Below are 15,243 nucleotides of genomic sequence, written 5' to 3'. Positions count from 1 at the left end.
TTGTGAAGTTAAGCTAATTACCCAGTATTCTCTCTATAAAGACTGATGAAATAGCTAAGCCTTCTTCAGAATTAACTGAAGTTTTAATGGTGCATTAAGACACAGGCCAGGATTTTCCCCTCGGCGATTTGGGGGAGGGGCCCGCTCGCCGAGGGGAAAATGATATGGGATGACGTCGGGAGGAATCTCCAACGTCATCCCGGTCCCTTTAAATTTTTCGGAAGGCGAGCCATTGGGGCCATTGACAGGCTAATTAAGATAGTTAAAGACCTGCCCGTCCAAGCTTAAGACTGGCGGGCAGGCCGGGAACCCCAGTGGGTTCCAGTTTATTCATGAAACTTCATCCACTGGCAGGATGAAGTTTCATGTCCGTTTTTTAAAAAATTAATAAATTTTATGTGTCTATTATTAACATGTCCCATCTTGTGTGACATTGTCACATTAGGGGAACATGTTAATAATTTTAATACTTATCTATTTTTTGACTTTGCTTACCACTCACTAATCTCCCTGAGACAGGACTTTGCCTCAGGGAGCAGTGCACTCTTTTGCATACATGCCGAAAGAGCACATATTGACAGATGGGGATTCCCTCCCCTCCCCCGCACAGGAAGTGCATAGCTCTTCTTGTCGGGCAGGCTGTTGGGCGGGCCTTAATTGGCCCGTCCACTCAAAATGGCGGCGGGCCCCGTTTTGATGGCGGGGGTTGGCTGTCTGCCCACCGCCGAGCCGGTGGGGCCCGCACACCATCCGAGGGCAAAATTCTGCCCATAATTACTTTTGAACAACTCTCTGACCCTGAAAAACTAATTTTACTTTTATTCCCTCAGAAGAAAATGTAAAATTTGCAGATTTCTTTTAAACAAAGTTGATATTTTTGTTTAAAATTTGTGTTCTGCTTTTAAGTTTCTCCTTTATTCCCATGTGTATATCATAATTTTATTTTTTTTTCCTGTACAATAATTTAAATGAAATTCATATTTGCTGCTTTTTACTTCCTGCTCTGCCTTCTGTAAGAATTCTTCAGTCTGGTTGATCAGCCTATCCCGCTGCTGGATGCCATACATTTCCCATAGAAGATGCCAAATTCAAACTGATTTTGGAATAGAGGAAATCTGCACTCCATTGTCAAATAAATCATTGTGGGCACCTTTTATCGAGGTCAATGGCAAGCATTGTGCCATCACCGCTCATCAGAAAATCCAAGCCAATAGGTCTGCTTCACACCCCAGATTTATCTTATTACTTTTTTAAATGTCTGATTCTCCAACTTCAGCTCATGTGTCCAGAGATGAAGAGAAATTTTTCCTCTCAGAGGGTTGTGCGACTTTAGAACTTTCTGCCTCAGAAAGTGGTGGAGGCGGGGCCATTGAATATTTTTAAGCCAGAGGTAGGTAGATTCTTAAGCAGGGGAATCATAAGTTATCAGGGTTAGATGGGAATGTGGAAATTAAAACACAAGAAGATCAGCCATGATCTTATTGAATGATGGAACAGGCTCGAGGGGCTGAATGTCTAGCCCTGTTCCTGTTTCTTATGTCCTTATGATCGCAAATACCATAAATAAAAATTAACTGTATAGTCATTTTGTTCATGGTGGCTAAAAAAGTGCAACCTCAACAGAGGCAATACACAAGGTAACAAAACCAGTAACTATGGCCAGAATTTTCCATGCATCGGGTGGGTGCGCGTGGTTGTGGAGCCGACCGCTGCCCGCGAATGGCTCGGCACTACGATTTCACACAGGCGGGCCAATTAAGCGTGGATCGCGAGCAGTGGCTCTGAGTGCTACCTGTGCGGGCGGGGGCAGGAGGGAGAGTTGGGTCCAGCACTCTTTCGTGCATGTGCGTGAAAGTGTGTTTCAGCCTTTCTGAGGCACGAAGCTGCCTCAGGGAGATTGAAGCGTATTTTAAAGATATTATTAAAAACATTAAGAATTTAATGAAACCTGTCCGCTCATGTGACTGTGTTACATGAGATGGGACATGTTTTTATTTTCAAAATAAAGTTTTCATATAATCAGTATAAGCTTTAGGAAACCACATCCTGCTCGTGGATGAGGTTACCTAAAAAATGTGAAGGTCACTTGGCCTTTTTGCCTGCCTGTCAACTGTTAGGTTGATTGGGCAGAATAAGTTTGGAGTTAATTAGTATGTTAATGGCCTTAATAGGTCTTTCAATTATCGGTGGGCGGGCAGCCGACTCTGGTGTACGCCCGCCGAACGAAATATGGCGAGACAGCACAATGACATCGGGATGCACGCCCGATGTCATCGTGCATCATTTTACGTGCCGGTGTGTCGGGCCTGCCCCCGCACACCGAATGTAAAATTCTGCCCCATAATTTCTTTGCTTTGTTTTGCTTTGCTTTTCAGATGTGGTCCAAAACCTTTGTTAATGTGGAGGTTAATGTCTAATAGGTGGATTTCCATTTATCGAATCATGCAACTGAAGACATTCTGTGCAACACAACTGTTCTATTGTTAAACTATAGTTCAGTACAAATACCAGTTTCCACTCTTCCCTTCTGGATCCTTTCCCTGTCCAGAAGCAAAACACCCCTCCTGGGGTAAAACCTAGCTCTTAAATACAGGCTTCAATGATCATCACCTGCTCTGATATTTACTCTGAAACCTGAGCTGGTTTACTCTTAAAGGGAGCTGAATTTCTAATATTGTCAGCAGTTAATTTCCTGTTTAATGTTGCTACTGTTCTGTAGTTTGCTCCAGGTTGTTACTAATGATATCAATAAAAGAATCTTGGTCATTTGCCTTAATATCATTATGTGGCTTGGTGCTGAATTTTCTTTCATAATGCTGCTGTGAAGTGGCTTAAAATATTTTACTGCGTTAAGGATGTTATATAAATGCTAGTTGTCATTGTTGTTTTTCTGCATGCTTAAAGTTCTATTGTTATAAAGCAAAGCAATCTCGCAAGATCCGTAATTCTTGTTGATCCTTTTGATTAGCAGTTCTGATAAAGTTGCTGCTGATTTTATTGTGGAATAAATAATTGATTTTGAGCACTATGAGTAATTTTTTTCATTATGGAGTCAGTTTTGCCACTATTTTTAATTGAAAGGAAAATTAGATGTATTGTTGCCCTTAAAATTCAATGCTGTGTTTGTATTTATTAATGTTTCACAAATTTGTTTGTACTCTTTGTTCAGCTATAAATCATAACACAATATGGTACTAGCAAATTTTAACATTCCCTTGGATCTGTATTGTACACAAATTCTATCAAATTCTAACTGTTTCTGAACTTTTTGCCTCAGGCCCTTTTTTATTTTTTGTATATTATTTGGCTCTTACCATTGTCCACCTTTTAACTTTTGTATTTTGTCCCTCTGGGGAAATTGTTTCTACAGTTCTCAGGTATAGTAGTAAGAATGCACTGCTCTTCGTGTTTGGTACAATGTCTCAAGTTGGGGATGCATTTGTTTCCTCATAATTAGCATTTTGCCGGCTTTTTTTTTTAATTAAACTTTCTTGTTAAGTCTATCAGAGCTTTGCTCTGCATTGCAGAGTAATTTTTAACAGCCCTTTTCCCTGCAACTTAGTTGCTCCTCTGCTGAAGTACAGTGACTGACTGTTGTTGGAATACCCATAGTGGAGATTGCAGGTGGTCTCTAGGACCTTGTCCAAGTCACCAGTCTTCAGGTGTGAGGGACATTGCAGCCATGCCCGCAGTAATTGCTAGAAAGTAACCAGGAACAAGAACACTGGCAGCAATTTTTCCCTTAATTCTCTCACTCTAACCTAGGGATGCTGCGATCATTTGAGATGCCTATATTGCACTTTAGCTGAAATCACAAAAAAATACAGATAGGAGGCTATCTGGATCATGTATCTCATCCTGTCACAGAAGCCTATGCAAATCCTATCACAGAATTGTTACGGTGCAGAAGGAGGCCATTCGGCCCATCGTGTCTGTACCAGCTCTCCAAATGAACATCATGACTTAGTGCCATTCTCCTGCTTTTACCCCAAACACTTGTAAATTGTTTCTATTCAAATAATCACCCAATGCCCTCTTCAATGCCTCGAAAAAAAACTTGAATGTTTTAAAAAACTATTTCACTTATTAATTACACTTCATGAAAAGCTTCTTGTCAGCAATCTTGTACTTTCCTTTAAATAATTTGTAGATATTTCACTTTGCCCTACAATTGCTTTGAGGTATGATTAGCCTTTTCTTGCCCATCCTGGTCTTATATAGCTCGATAAGGTTCCACCTCATTTGTCTGCTCTTCCAAGTTTTCTAATCTTTCTTTGTAACTTAGCTACTGTAACCTTTGTTGTCTGAATCTTCACTGCAGTGTTTTCAAGGCTTGGATGTTTCTGTGACCAGGTCAGCTAACTCAGGAGAGCCCAGTCATTGAACTCGGAATCTTTCTGATCTGTATAAATCAGTATGACATCTATTGGTTTATTTACCTATGAGTTGCTGGGGAAGCTTGTTGGTGTATGGGTTTGACTAATTTTAACATGGAGTGCAAAAATTGCGCTGAGAATCATGCGTATTTGTTAATTGCGCAACTAAACTAAATAGTACTGCCTTTTTTTACAGAAATGATTTGAGTTTCTTTAAATCAATTGCAATATTTCCCTCACAACAGTCACCAACATTGCTGTGACTTATTTTTTTTAAAACCTCACCATTTGAAAACAAATTGAGTAAAGATACAATAATAACTTGCATTTATACAGTGACTTTAATGTAGTAAAATATCCTAAGGCACTTCACAGGAGCTTTATTAATAAATTTGAAACCAAGCTAGATAAAGTGATATTTATTAGGGCAGATGATCAAAAGTTTGGTCAAAGGGATGGGTTTTAATGAATGTCTTAAAGGAGGAGAGAAAGGTAGATAGGCAGTGAGGGACTTTTAGAGCTTAGGGCCGAAGCAGCTGAAGGCATAGCTGCCATTATTGGAAAATTAAATAGGGCATGCGCAAGAGGCCAGATTTGGAGGAGCAGAGATCTCTTGATAGGCTGTTGGATTGGAAGAGATTACAGAGATAGGTTGGGATGAATCCATGAAGGAATTTGATAACAAGGATGAGAATTTTAAAATGGAGAGTATACTTGACCAGGGACCAATGGTATTTGGTGCAAGTTAGGATACGAGTTCAAGTTTATGGAGGGTGACGGGTTGGACGCTGGCTAGGAGAGATAGGAGTAGTCAAATCTCGAGCAAGCAAGATGTTGATGAGTGTTTCAACAGCAAGTGAACTGAGGCAAGGGTGCAGATGGCATTTTTAGGGAGGTTTAAGAAGGCAGTCTTGGCAATGGGACATTTATGTGGTTGGAAGCTCATCATCTTCGAGTCAAATATAGCACCAAAGCTGCAAACAGCCTATATTAGCCTTAGACGGTGGTCATGGTGAGGAATGGTGCTGATGTCAAGGGAATAGAACTTGTGACAAGGATCAAAGACAATGGTTTCGGTCTTCCATAATTTAGTTGGAGGAAATTTCTATTCATCCAGTATTGGATATCGGACAATCAGAGTGAAGGTGTAGAGACAGATGGTGGTGAGGTAGAGTCAAGTGTCGTCTCTGTGCATGTGGAATCTGACGTGTTTTTGCGTGACTCATCAAGGAGCAACATGTAGGTGAAAAATAGGAGGGGGCCAAGGATAGATCCTTGAACCATTCCAGAGATAACAGTGGAGGAACAGAATGAGATACCATATTGCAGGTGATTATTTGGCTATGGCCGGATGTGAAAGAGTGGAACCAGGTGAGGGCACTCTTGATCATCACCATTTACGCATGATTTAGGATGGAATTGCGTTGTCTTTGAATGGTGCTCATGACTATGAATTTATGTATTTTCTTATTCAAAATCTTTCTAAGAATAGCATACAGGTATATTAAACTATTCATTACAATTCCACCTAAAACAGAATTAACTCGAGATAGAAGCAGGAATAGACCGCGAAGCCCGCCAAGTCTGCTCCACCATTCAGTAACATCATGGCTGATCTTGGGTTTCAATTCCACTTTCCTGTCTGCTCCCATTCCCTTGATTCCCTGAGAGACCAAAAATCTGTATATCCCAGCCTTAAATGTATTCAACAATGGATCATCCACAACCCTCTGGGGTAGAGAATTCTGAAGATTCGCAATCCTTTGAGCGAAGTAATTTCTCCTCATCTCAGCCCTGCAGCAGTACCATGGACTTGCTCACATTTGGGGTGGGCAGGACACCGTTCCTGAAAGGACAAAACTCCGGAAGCTCTCTGGGAGTTTGTCCGGCTTAGATATGCATTGTGCCATGCCCTCTGATGGGTATGTTTTGTGCCATGCCCTGTGATGGGTATGTTTCTGTAGCGAGAGGCTCTGTCTGCTCACGTGAAGCCCTACTAGGCTAACTGGCTTGCCTTGCAATCTCCAGCATTCGGGTCTGGGATGACCTATTTTGTTGCAATGAGAACATACCAGCCTCTGGGAATCCTTTTTTTGGGCTGCATGGGGGTGGTTCTCGCACCCTCTTTTGCGTTTACTTTTCTGGGTGGGGGGTCTTTCCTATCTAGGTCACCCTGCTTATCTTTCCAGCGCTCATGGGAATGGTTTGGAAAGGGTCTGCCTGAGTTTCTAGCCCCACAGGTGAGGTCATAACTGTCTGCTCTGATGGCTGTAACCTTGGCTGTGAGGATTCCCTGCTCCTCTAGGTGTATTCACAGGTTGGAGGGTAGGAAATTTTTGGATTCCTCCAATGCCACTAGCTCATGCAACCCCTCATAGGTGTGTGTGGGATTCTTAGGGATTTTACCCATCGGTCGAACGCTATTTGCTTCAGCCCTTCGAACTCGATATAGATTTGTTTGGGCTTCTACGAGCATTCGGAAATTGTTGGTGATATGCCTCTGGGGCTAACTTGTAGTCACTTAAGATAGCATCCTCAGTCTGCTTATAATTGAGGGACACATCAGGAGGCAGCATGGAGTAGACCTCTTGGGCTCTCACTGACAGCTGCCCTTGAAATAAAAATGTCCAAATATCTGAGGGCCATTTTAGCTGACCTGCTATTTTCTCTAAGGTGGTAAAATATGACTTCATATTACTCTCTTCAAATTTGGGAAGGAATCTTGCATACTTGAGGGCCTCAGTGAGTGGTTCTGGGTTAGGGAAATAGGGATTGCTACCAGGTAGTGAGAGATTTTCCCTTGCAGTTTCCAGCCATGTGCTCTCTCTCTCTCCCTTTGAGCTGCTAGCTCCATTTCTAATTTTTGGAGCTGCAATTCTCTTTCCTTTCCTTGAGCTTCCCTCTTTTTCTCTCTTTCCGTCTCCTGAGATTCCCTCTCTGTTTCTCCTTCCATTTCCCAAGCTGCCCTCTCTTTCCATCTCCTGAAATTCTAGCTGCAATTTAAGCTTCTACAGCTTGAAAGTGGCTAGGGGAGGGGATTCGGAGTCATGATTGAGCTCTCCATCTACCTGTTCTGCAGGTAACTTGAGATCCAAATGTTCTACCAACAACTGGATCAGTTCACTACTTTTGATGGGCAATTTTAACTCTACTTCCCTAGCTACGGTTTTCAATTGTTCTGCGCTAAGGGCTGCCAAGCTTTCACTTTTTAAATCCCATTGATGAGCAAACATCTGGGCATGAAACGTTGCCATTTTCTTAGTGTTGGGGAAAAGGAATGTGCTGTGGTAAGTTACTTGTGTTTTAAAATTAGTTTCAGCCACCGGGTTTTCCTCTTTTGCATATCTGATTTGGCTTGTCTATTAACTTGGACTCTCAACAAATTCAAATTGGATTATCCTGAATTTGAGCTCCCAATTTCAGTTACAGGAGGGGATTTAAGTTAAACAACCCTGATTTCTCGTCTCACCACTTGTCCGTAAGCAAAGAAGTGCTTTTTGATTTTTGACTTTCCCCTTTAAGTAGTACATATTTTCCCCAACCCTTCAGTTTTGGAGCGATCCAATCTTTTATTAATAACCCTACAGCATACTCAAGATAGGGTAAAATCAGAGGGTTATTTTATTTTACACCCACTCAAAATGCAAGAAGAGAGTTTTCAATGTCCTTTTTTTTTTACATTCATACAATAAAAGAGGGATAAGAGAAAGAAAGGGATACAGGGCAAGACTACAGAGAAGATAACAATTATTGTTTCACATGAGTCCAGAGTCCAGAATCAAAAGTCCAATGGCGTATTCCTTCAGGGAGGTTGGCAGGCTGAAGCTGATGTGGGTAATCCACCCTTTCAGTAGTGGTGACTTCCATGATGAGAGAAGCACATAATGATGAATTAGTCTTGTAGTAGGCACTGGTACAGATGTTCCGATTTTCCAGTAGAAACAATATAGGTGAGGGCCAGGCAATTTGAACCTGGACAGAGCTCTGATTCTGCTGCTGCTCTGTTGTTGGAAGATGGCAGACTGCCTTTGTTCAGCTCCTCAAGGCAATATTATAGACTCTAGCAGCTTGGGGGGTGGGGTGGGGGGTTGGTGTCGTGTGACATTTCTTCTTCTTGGTTTGGATAAAGGATATATATTCCTGGTTTGGACTCTTGAGATGGTTAACGTTTCACCCAGTTTAACAGGTTTCAGGGTCCCTTTGTCCTCACAGATGTATTATCTCCATTGGCCAGAGCCCTGCCTTAGAAATGTAAAGGGATTTGTGCATTTCTTTGGAATTTGATTTCTGTAGTCACAGGGGGCATTAACATCTCGTTAGAGATAACAACGTCCCTACTGTTTCCTGAAGGCTAGAAATTTCTTTTGTGTAAGTCGTAGCCAGACAGGTTTCAGTCAGTGTAAAGCGTTTGTCTGTTTTAAGAAATAAGAATTTTATAAAGTAGCCCGGATGATATTGATTTACATATATTTTCCTTCATGTCTTCTGGACATGAGAGATAACTGCTAAGTCCTGACTTCATGCTGATGGCTTCAGAACACTGAGCAAACTACTCATGGAACTTAATCTGTTTGAAGCCTTTCCTATTAGTAGAGAAATTTTCTATAATATTTGTCTGACCAATAATCAAATTATAGTCCACTGTACCTATTAACACAACTCCTGTGGTGTTGCTCACAGCAAGTCAGAGCATGTCATTTTATGACAGTGGTATTATCAGTGAAGTATGATGATGGGAGTGTTACAAGATATAAGTGTGACACTTAAATGAAGTGTATGCTCGATGCAAAGATTTTAATGGCCTGGATTTTGTGATCCCAATAGCAACGAATGCTGAGGTGTTTGTTGCTATTGAAAGTCGGAATGGCACCACAACTTCCGGGGTGGAGTGGGGGTGGGGTGGGGGGGGTGGGGGGGGGGTGCATTTGTGCTGGAGGTTTGAAGTTGTGGTGTGCTTTAATGGACCTTTCAATGTTGGCTCCACTGAGCCACTTTGTAAAGTGGCCTGGATCCATTTTTCATCAATTTCAGCTGATTACCCACAACTAGCACTGGAGTTAATGTTAGTTTTATTTAGAGCTGCAAGCAGCAGGCATAGAACCTGGGCATCATATCGGTTAACATTGTTAAATTATATGCAAGGAATGAACCAATTCTGTTTAACTTTTAAATGATTTTGACTTCATTTCTACCAAAAGTAAATTATTGTAAATAACAAAGTCTCAAACACTGAGCTCTAATGTAGTATGGCTGTTAGATCTTCAAGAACTTCCGCCAGCAGGAGGACAGCACCTCAAGGACCTTAAGAGGTAGCACATTCCTGGTTTTCTGAGATTTATTTTAGAATCACATTAGGAAACAGAGCTGAATGTAGCCAGTGACTCAGGTATTCTGCTGATACTGCCCTTGAGGTGGCTGTGGTGGGGACGAGACCATTGTTCACCTCCTTGTGGATTGTGCCTTTGCAAAGAAAGTCTGGAGAGAGATGCAGGGGCTTCTGTTGAGGTTCATCCTGAACAGTTCTGTGACACAGAACAGTTCAGACACACACCGAGACAAAAATCAACTGCAGCTGGAGGATCATCAGCTCGGTGAAAGACGCTCTTTGGTCTGCCTGAAACTTGTTGGTCTTCCAGCACAAAGAGTTGTCACTGACCGAGTATTGCAGACTGGCACATTCCAAAGTCCAGGACTACATGCTGAGGGACGCACTAAAGCTTGGGGCAGCCGCAGCAAAGGTGCAATAGGGAAAGGTCGCTGTCTAAGACCTTTCTGCCACAGTGCAGCGAGGGGCTGGGAACTATTGAGAGCCTTTTGGGCTGTACAGCTCACAATGAATGTATGCATTGAATACTAATTGTATTATAATTGTATTGAAGCACCTCAGAGTACAACATGATGTATGTTGATAACTCCAATACCATTGTCTGATTGTTTGTAATGACCATGTTGAAATGATTGTAATATTCATTGATTGTATTGAAGCACCGGGTGATCCATGTGTAAAAATTGAATCTGATTGTACTTTTTGTGATGGCAATTTTGAAATGTTTTATAATGTTCTTCCAGATATTTTATGAATAAAATAAATTTAAAAAAAAAATTCTGCTGATACTGGCTGGAAGTGCCCTGATGTCTCTCTGAGCTTAAGGGAGAAAAATCACAGTGTCTAGCTCTTTGGGAAAATCGTGCGGATTGTAGCATAATAGCAACGTATTCAGTTACTTAAAAGTCTTATTAAAGAAACAAAGCTTTGATTAAATGTTTCTATGGAAATATACTTAATCAGAAAGTGAGTGAGGGTAATATGTAATCTCTGGCTGATAAAACATACTGAAATAAGCTTAATTTTTATACATATTTAATCATCTTGGTTTAAAGGGTGAATTCTGATCGTGATTGCGAAGTAATTTGTATTGAATATGAGTATTGTGTTTTATTATTTTTTTCTCAGGTTTTTAGTAACTAGTAAACTTACTTTTTCTTTGACTCAAGAAAGCCTGATTAAATTGGCTCCTTCTAAAACATAAATCATTTGGACTGGGAAAAAGTATCCATGAGGGAAGGGATCCCTTTTAAATTAAACTTTGTTGTGACCAACTGAGGGGGTTGACTAAAGAAGGGGAGCCAGCTCATTTCTCCTCACCCAGGAGCATAACAAAATTGGGGCCCCACTCAGGAAGTTAACAATTTGGGGTATCTCGTCTGAGATCATAACAAATTAGGGGACCTTGCCAGGGACCAGTCGTAACACTCTGGACAGTTCTAGTACAGTTTCATGTTAACCTCCAGGTAGACAGTAGGTGAAGGAAGAATCCAAAGGTAGTCTTTACTGGGGATAGATTTATTCACAGAGTGAAATATGACAGGTATATATCTCTTGACCCCACTCAACGCTTGTGTCAGTAAGTGCCTCTTTAAACTATTTTAAGCAAAGTAAAACAAATGGCCAAATTAAGTAATTAACAAGCCCTTAAAGGGGGAAGTGCCTCTTTATTTGTGCTCAAGCAACAATCCAATCAATGCTTTCCGCATGTATGTACCTAACTTCAATTGAAGGGAGAGAGAAAGAGAGCTATATATTCTTGCCCCTTTAAGGGGCTATTCCCCCAATTTGTTAATTTGACCTTTGTTAGTTTGATCTTTCTGGATATCTTTTTTTACTCAAAATATATTCTTGCACTCTTTGCTCTGATAGTTTTAAGTATTTTAAGTTCTGTTTTCCACTCTCAACTCTTGTTGAAAACCAAAGCGGTTTGTCCAAGATGTTCCACTGGGCAGCCAATGTTTGTTAAAGTATATAAATGTTTATAAAAGTTTTTAAAAGTCTTTAGAGTGTGTGAAAGTATTTCAAATGATAATAAAATAATCACCTACCTTGGAGCTGAATATCATAGAATGGTTACAGTGCAGAAGGAGGCCACTCAGCTCATCAGGTCCATGCAGCTCTCTGCAAGATCAACTCTGCTAGTCCCAATTTCCTGTCAGTTCTCTGGATCTCCACAAATATTTTCTCTTCAGGTGCTGATTGACTTCAAGGGACATGCCTGTGACTTGTGATATCTTTCGAGCGCGGCTTTGCTCAAAATGTGCCACATTTGCTGATCCTCCAGTTGGTGGACCTTGCTGCAGCCAAAAGTTGACACTGTTGCTGCAGCCAACAAACTGGCTAAGTTTGAACTTCTCAATGTGGTCAGTGGAGAACTTTGCCACTTTGTTGTTGATTACAAAATTGGCCAGTTTATTTTCTATATAGTAGTTGATCTCTCATGTCATTGCAGATAGATAGATAGACAATAGCAACAGTTGTCTTCGAGTGAAGCAGGGTTACAGGATGGGGACCAGAGCATGCAAATGTAATCCAGTTTCCACTTTAAAGTTCTACATTTTGTTCTTTTTACGTAACACTACGATTTGATATTGTCTTTAGTACTGGAGTAATATCAAATGACAATACTTACTATAATTTGGGAAGTAGAGTTGGAGTATAGAAGTTCCTCTGCAGTACACATGGAGAAACTGGGAGAAGCAGACCTAAGGTTCTACTCCAGCATGGTGTGATTGTAACTTAGCAAATTTGCATAATAAATATGAATATAGGAATTTATAATGGAAACAATTGATATGAAGTGTATGCAAATGTAACAACAACAACTTATATTTACATAGCACCTTTAACCAAATAAAACATCTCAAGGTGCTTCATGGAACCGTTGTGAAGGCCAAGTTAGACACCAGCCCACATAAGGCGATGGTAGGTCAAATGGCCAACAGCTTGATCAAAGAGGTGGGTTTTAAGAAATTTCTTAAAGGAAGAAACAAGTCAGAGAGGTTTAGGGAGGGATTATTAATATATTTTGTTATAATTAAATCTATACATTTATAGCTATATCTAAATACACCAAAACTTTTTAATATATTAACTAATTGATCATGCATTGTGTTAGGATCAAGGACAGTATTCATGTGAAGCAGTTGGATATAGTTAGTCCAGGGCCTGCCGACATAACCTGAATTTTAAAATCCTATGTTCTTTCCTTATTGTTCTCTTTTCCTTATAAATTCCCATGTCCATAACTGACGACTTTTTGTCAGTCTTCACTCCAGTAGGTTATGCACCATTACCATCAATTCATTTTACAGGTGGCACTTAAATTGCAAATGTCAATATGGATGCAGATTTAATCCTGTAAAGAATAAGGGAGCTTAAAGCAGATAAGGTTACTGGTGTTATCCCTGCCAGTCCAATCCTGGCCTCAACATATATCTGATGATGCTTAAGAGTTGTGCTCAGTGAGCCTGTTGCTTATAGGTTTTCTCGAGTTAGGGATTGGATTTTAAAAAATTCATTCACGGGTTGTGGGCTTTACTGGCTGGGCCAGCGTTTATTGCCCATCCCTAGTTTCCCTTGACAGGGTGGTGGTGAGCTACCTTCTTGAACAATTGCAGTCCATGTGGTGTAGGTACACCCATGGCGCTGTTAGAAAGGGAGTTCCAGGATTTTGATGCAGTGACAGCGAAGGAACGGCGATATATTTCCAAGTCAAGATGGTGAGTGACTTGGAGGGGAACTTCCAGGTGGTGGTGTTCCCATCTATCTGCTGCCCTTGTCCTTCTGGGTGGTAGTGCTTGTGGATTTGGACGGTGCTGTATCAGGAATCTTGGTGAATTCCTGCAGTGCATCTTGTAGATGGTACACACTGCTGCTACTGTGCATCGCTGGTGGATGGAGTGAATGTTTGTACATGTGGTGCCAATCAAGTGAACTGCTTTGTCCTGGAAGGTGTCCAGTTTCTTGAGTGTTGTGGGAGCTGCACTCATCCAGGCAAGTGGGGAGTATTCCATCACACTCCTGACATGTGCCTTGTAGAGGATGGACAGGCTTTGGGGAGCCAGGAGGTGAGTTATTCGTCGAAAGATTCCTAGTATCTGACCTGCTCTTGTAGCCACAGTACTTATACGGCTAGTCCAGTTTAGTTTCTGGTCAACGGTAACCCCTCCGGATGTTGATAGTGGGGGGGTTCAGTGATGGTAATGCCATTGAACATCAAGAGGTGATGGTTGGATTCTCTCTTGTTGGAGATGGTTATTGCCTGACACTTGTGTGGCACGAATGTTACTTGCCACTTGTCAGCCCAAGCCTGGATATTGTTTGGTCTTGAGCTGCTTCAGTATCTGAGGAGTTGCAATGGTGCTGCACAATGTGCAATCATCAGCGAACATCCACACTTCTGACTTTATGAAAAGAAGGCTGTTGATGAAGCAGCTGAAGGTGGTTGGGCCTAGGAGACTACCCTGGAGCTGGAGCTCCAACAACCACAACCGTCTTCCTTTGTGCTAGGTATGACTCCAACCAGTGGAGAGTTCTCCCCCTGATTCCCATTGATTCCGGTTTTGCTTGGACTCCTTGACACCACACTCGGTCAAATGCGACCTTGATGTCAAAGGCAGTCACTCTCAGCCCTTTTGTCCATGTTTGAACCAAAGCTGTAATGAGGTCAGGAACTGGGTGGTCCTGGCGGAACCCAAACTGCGCATTAATGAGCAAGTCACTTCTAAGCAAGTGCTACTTGATAGCACTGTTGATGACCCCTTCCATTACTTTACTGATGATCAAGAGCAGACTGATGGGGCGGTAATTGGCCGGGATTTGTCCTGCCTTTTGTGTGTAGGACATACCTGGGCAATTTTCCATATAGCCGGATAGATGCCAGTGTTGTAACTGTACTGGAACAGCTTGGCTACAGCACGGCAAGTTCTGGTGCACAAGTCTTCAGTACTATTGCCGGAATATTGTCAGGGTCCATAGCCTTTGCAGTATCCATTACCTTCAGCCATTTCTTGATATCACGTGGAGTGAATCAAATTGGCTGAAGACCGGCATCTGTGATGCTGGGGGCCTCCGGATCATCCAATCGACACTTCTGGCTGAAGATTGTTGCGAATGCTTCAGCCTTATCTTTTGCACTGCTGTTCTGGGGTCCTCTATCATTGAGGATAAGGATATTTGTGGAGCCTCCTCCTTGAGTGAGTTGTTTAATTGTCCACCACCATTCACAACTGAATGTGGCAGGACTGCAGAGTTTAGATCTGATCCGTTGGTTGTGGGATCACTTAGCTCTGTCTATCACTTGCTGTTTATGCTGTTTGGCAAGTAGCTTCACCAAGTTGACACCTCATTTTTAGGTATGCCTGGCGCTGCTCCTGGTAGGCCCAATTGCACTCTTCATTGATCTCCTGGCCTAATGGTAGTGGTAGAGTGAGGGATCTGCTGGGCCATGAGGTTACAGATTGTGTTCGAGTACAATTCTGCTGCTGCTGCTGGTCAACAATGTCTCATAGATGCCGAGTCTTGAGTTGCTAGATC

The 15,243-nt window shown here is 41.8% G+C and overlaps 1 protein-coding gene across 10 annotated transcripts in view; it reads left to right on the top strand.

Moving 5' to 3' along the window:
- The window catches only part of immp2l (inner mitochondrial membrane peptidase subunit 2), a 660,141-nt gene that overhangs the window by 177,246 nt on the left and 467,652 nt on the right, over positions 1-15,243 (top strand). The window contains exon 5 of one of the 10 annotated variants that reach the window (XM_041215716.1): positions 2,376-2,432. The exons of the other annotated variants lie outside the window; for them this stretch is intronic. Coding sequence (XP_041071650.1) covers positions 2,376-2,417 — 42 coding nt within the window. The 3' untranslated portion in view covers positions 2,418-2,432. Of the gene's footprint in view, positions 1-2,375; positions 2,433-15,243 lie in introns of those variants that run through there. 10 annotated transcript variants of the gene reach the window in all.

Source organism: Carcharodon carcharias, chromosome 21 (assembly GCF_017639515.1).
Source record: "Carcharodon carcharias isolate sCarCar2 chromosome 21, sCarCar2.pri, whole genome shotgun sequence".
NCBI classification, from domain to species: domain Eukaryota; kingdom Metazoa; phylum Chordata; class Chondrichthyes; order Lamniformes; family Lamnidae; genus Carcharodon; species Carcharodon carcharias.
The sequence above is the reverse complement of the archived record's forward strand: the minus strand, read 5'-3'. Positions and strand labels throughout refer to the sequence as shown.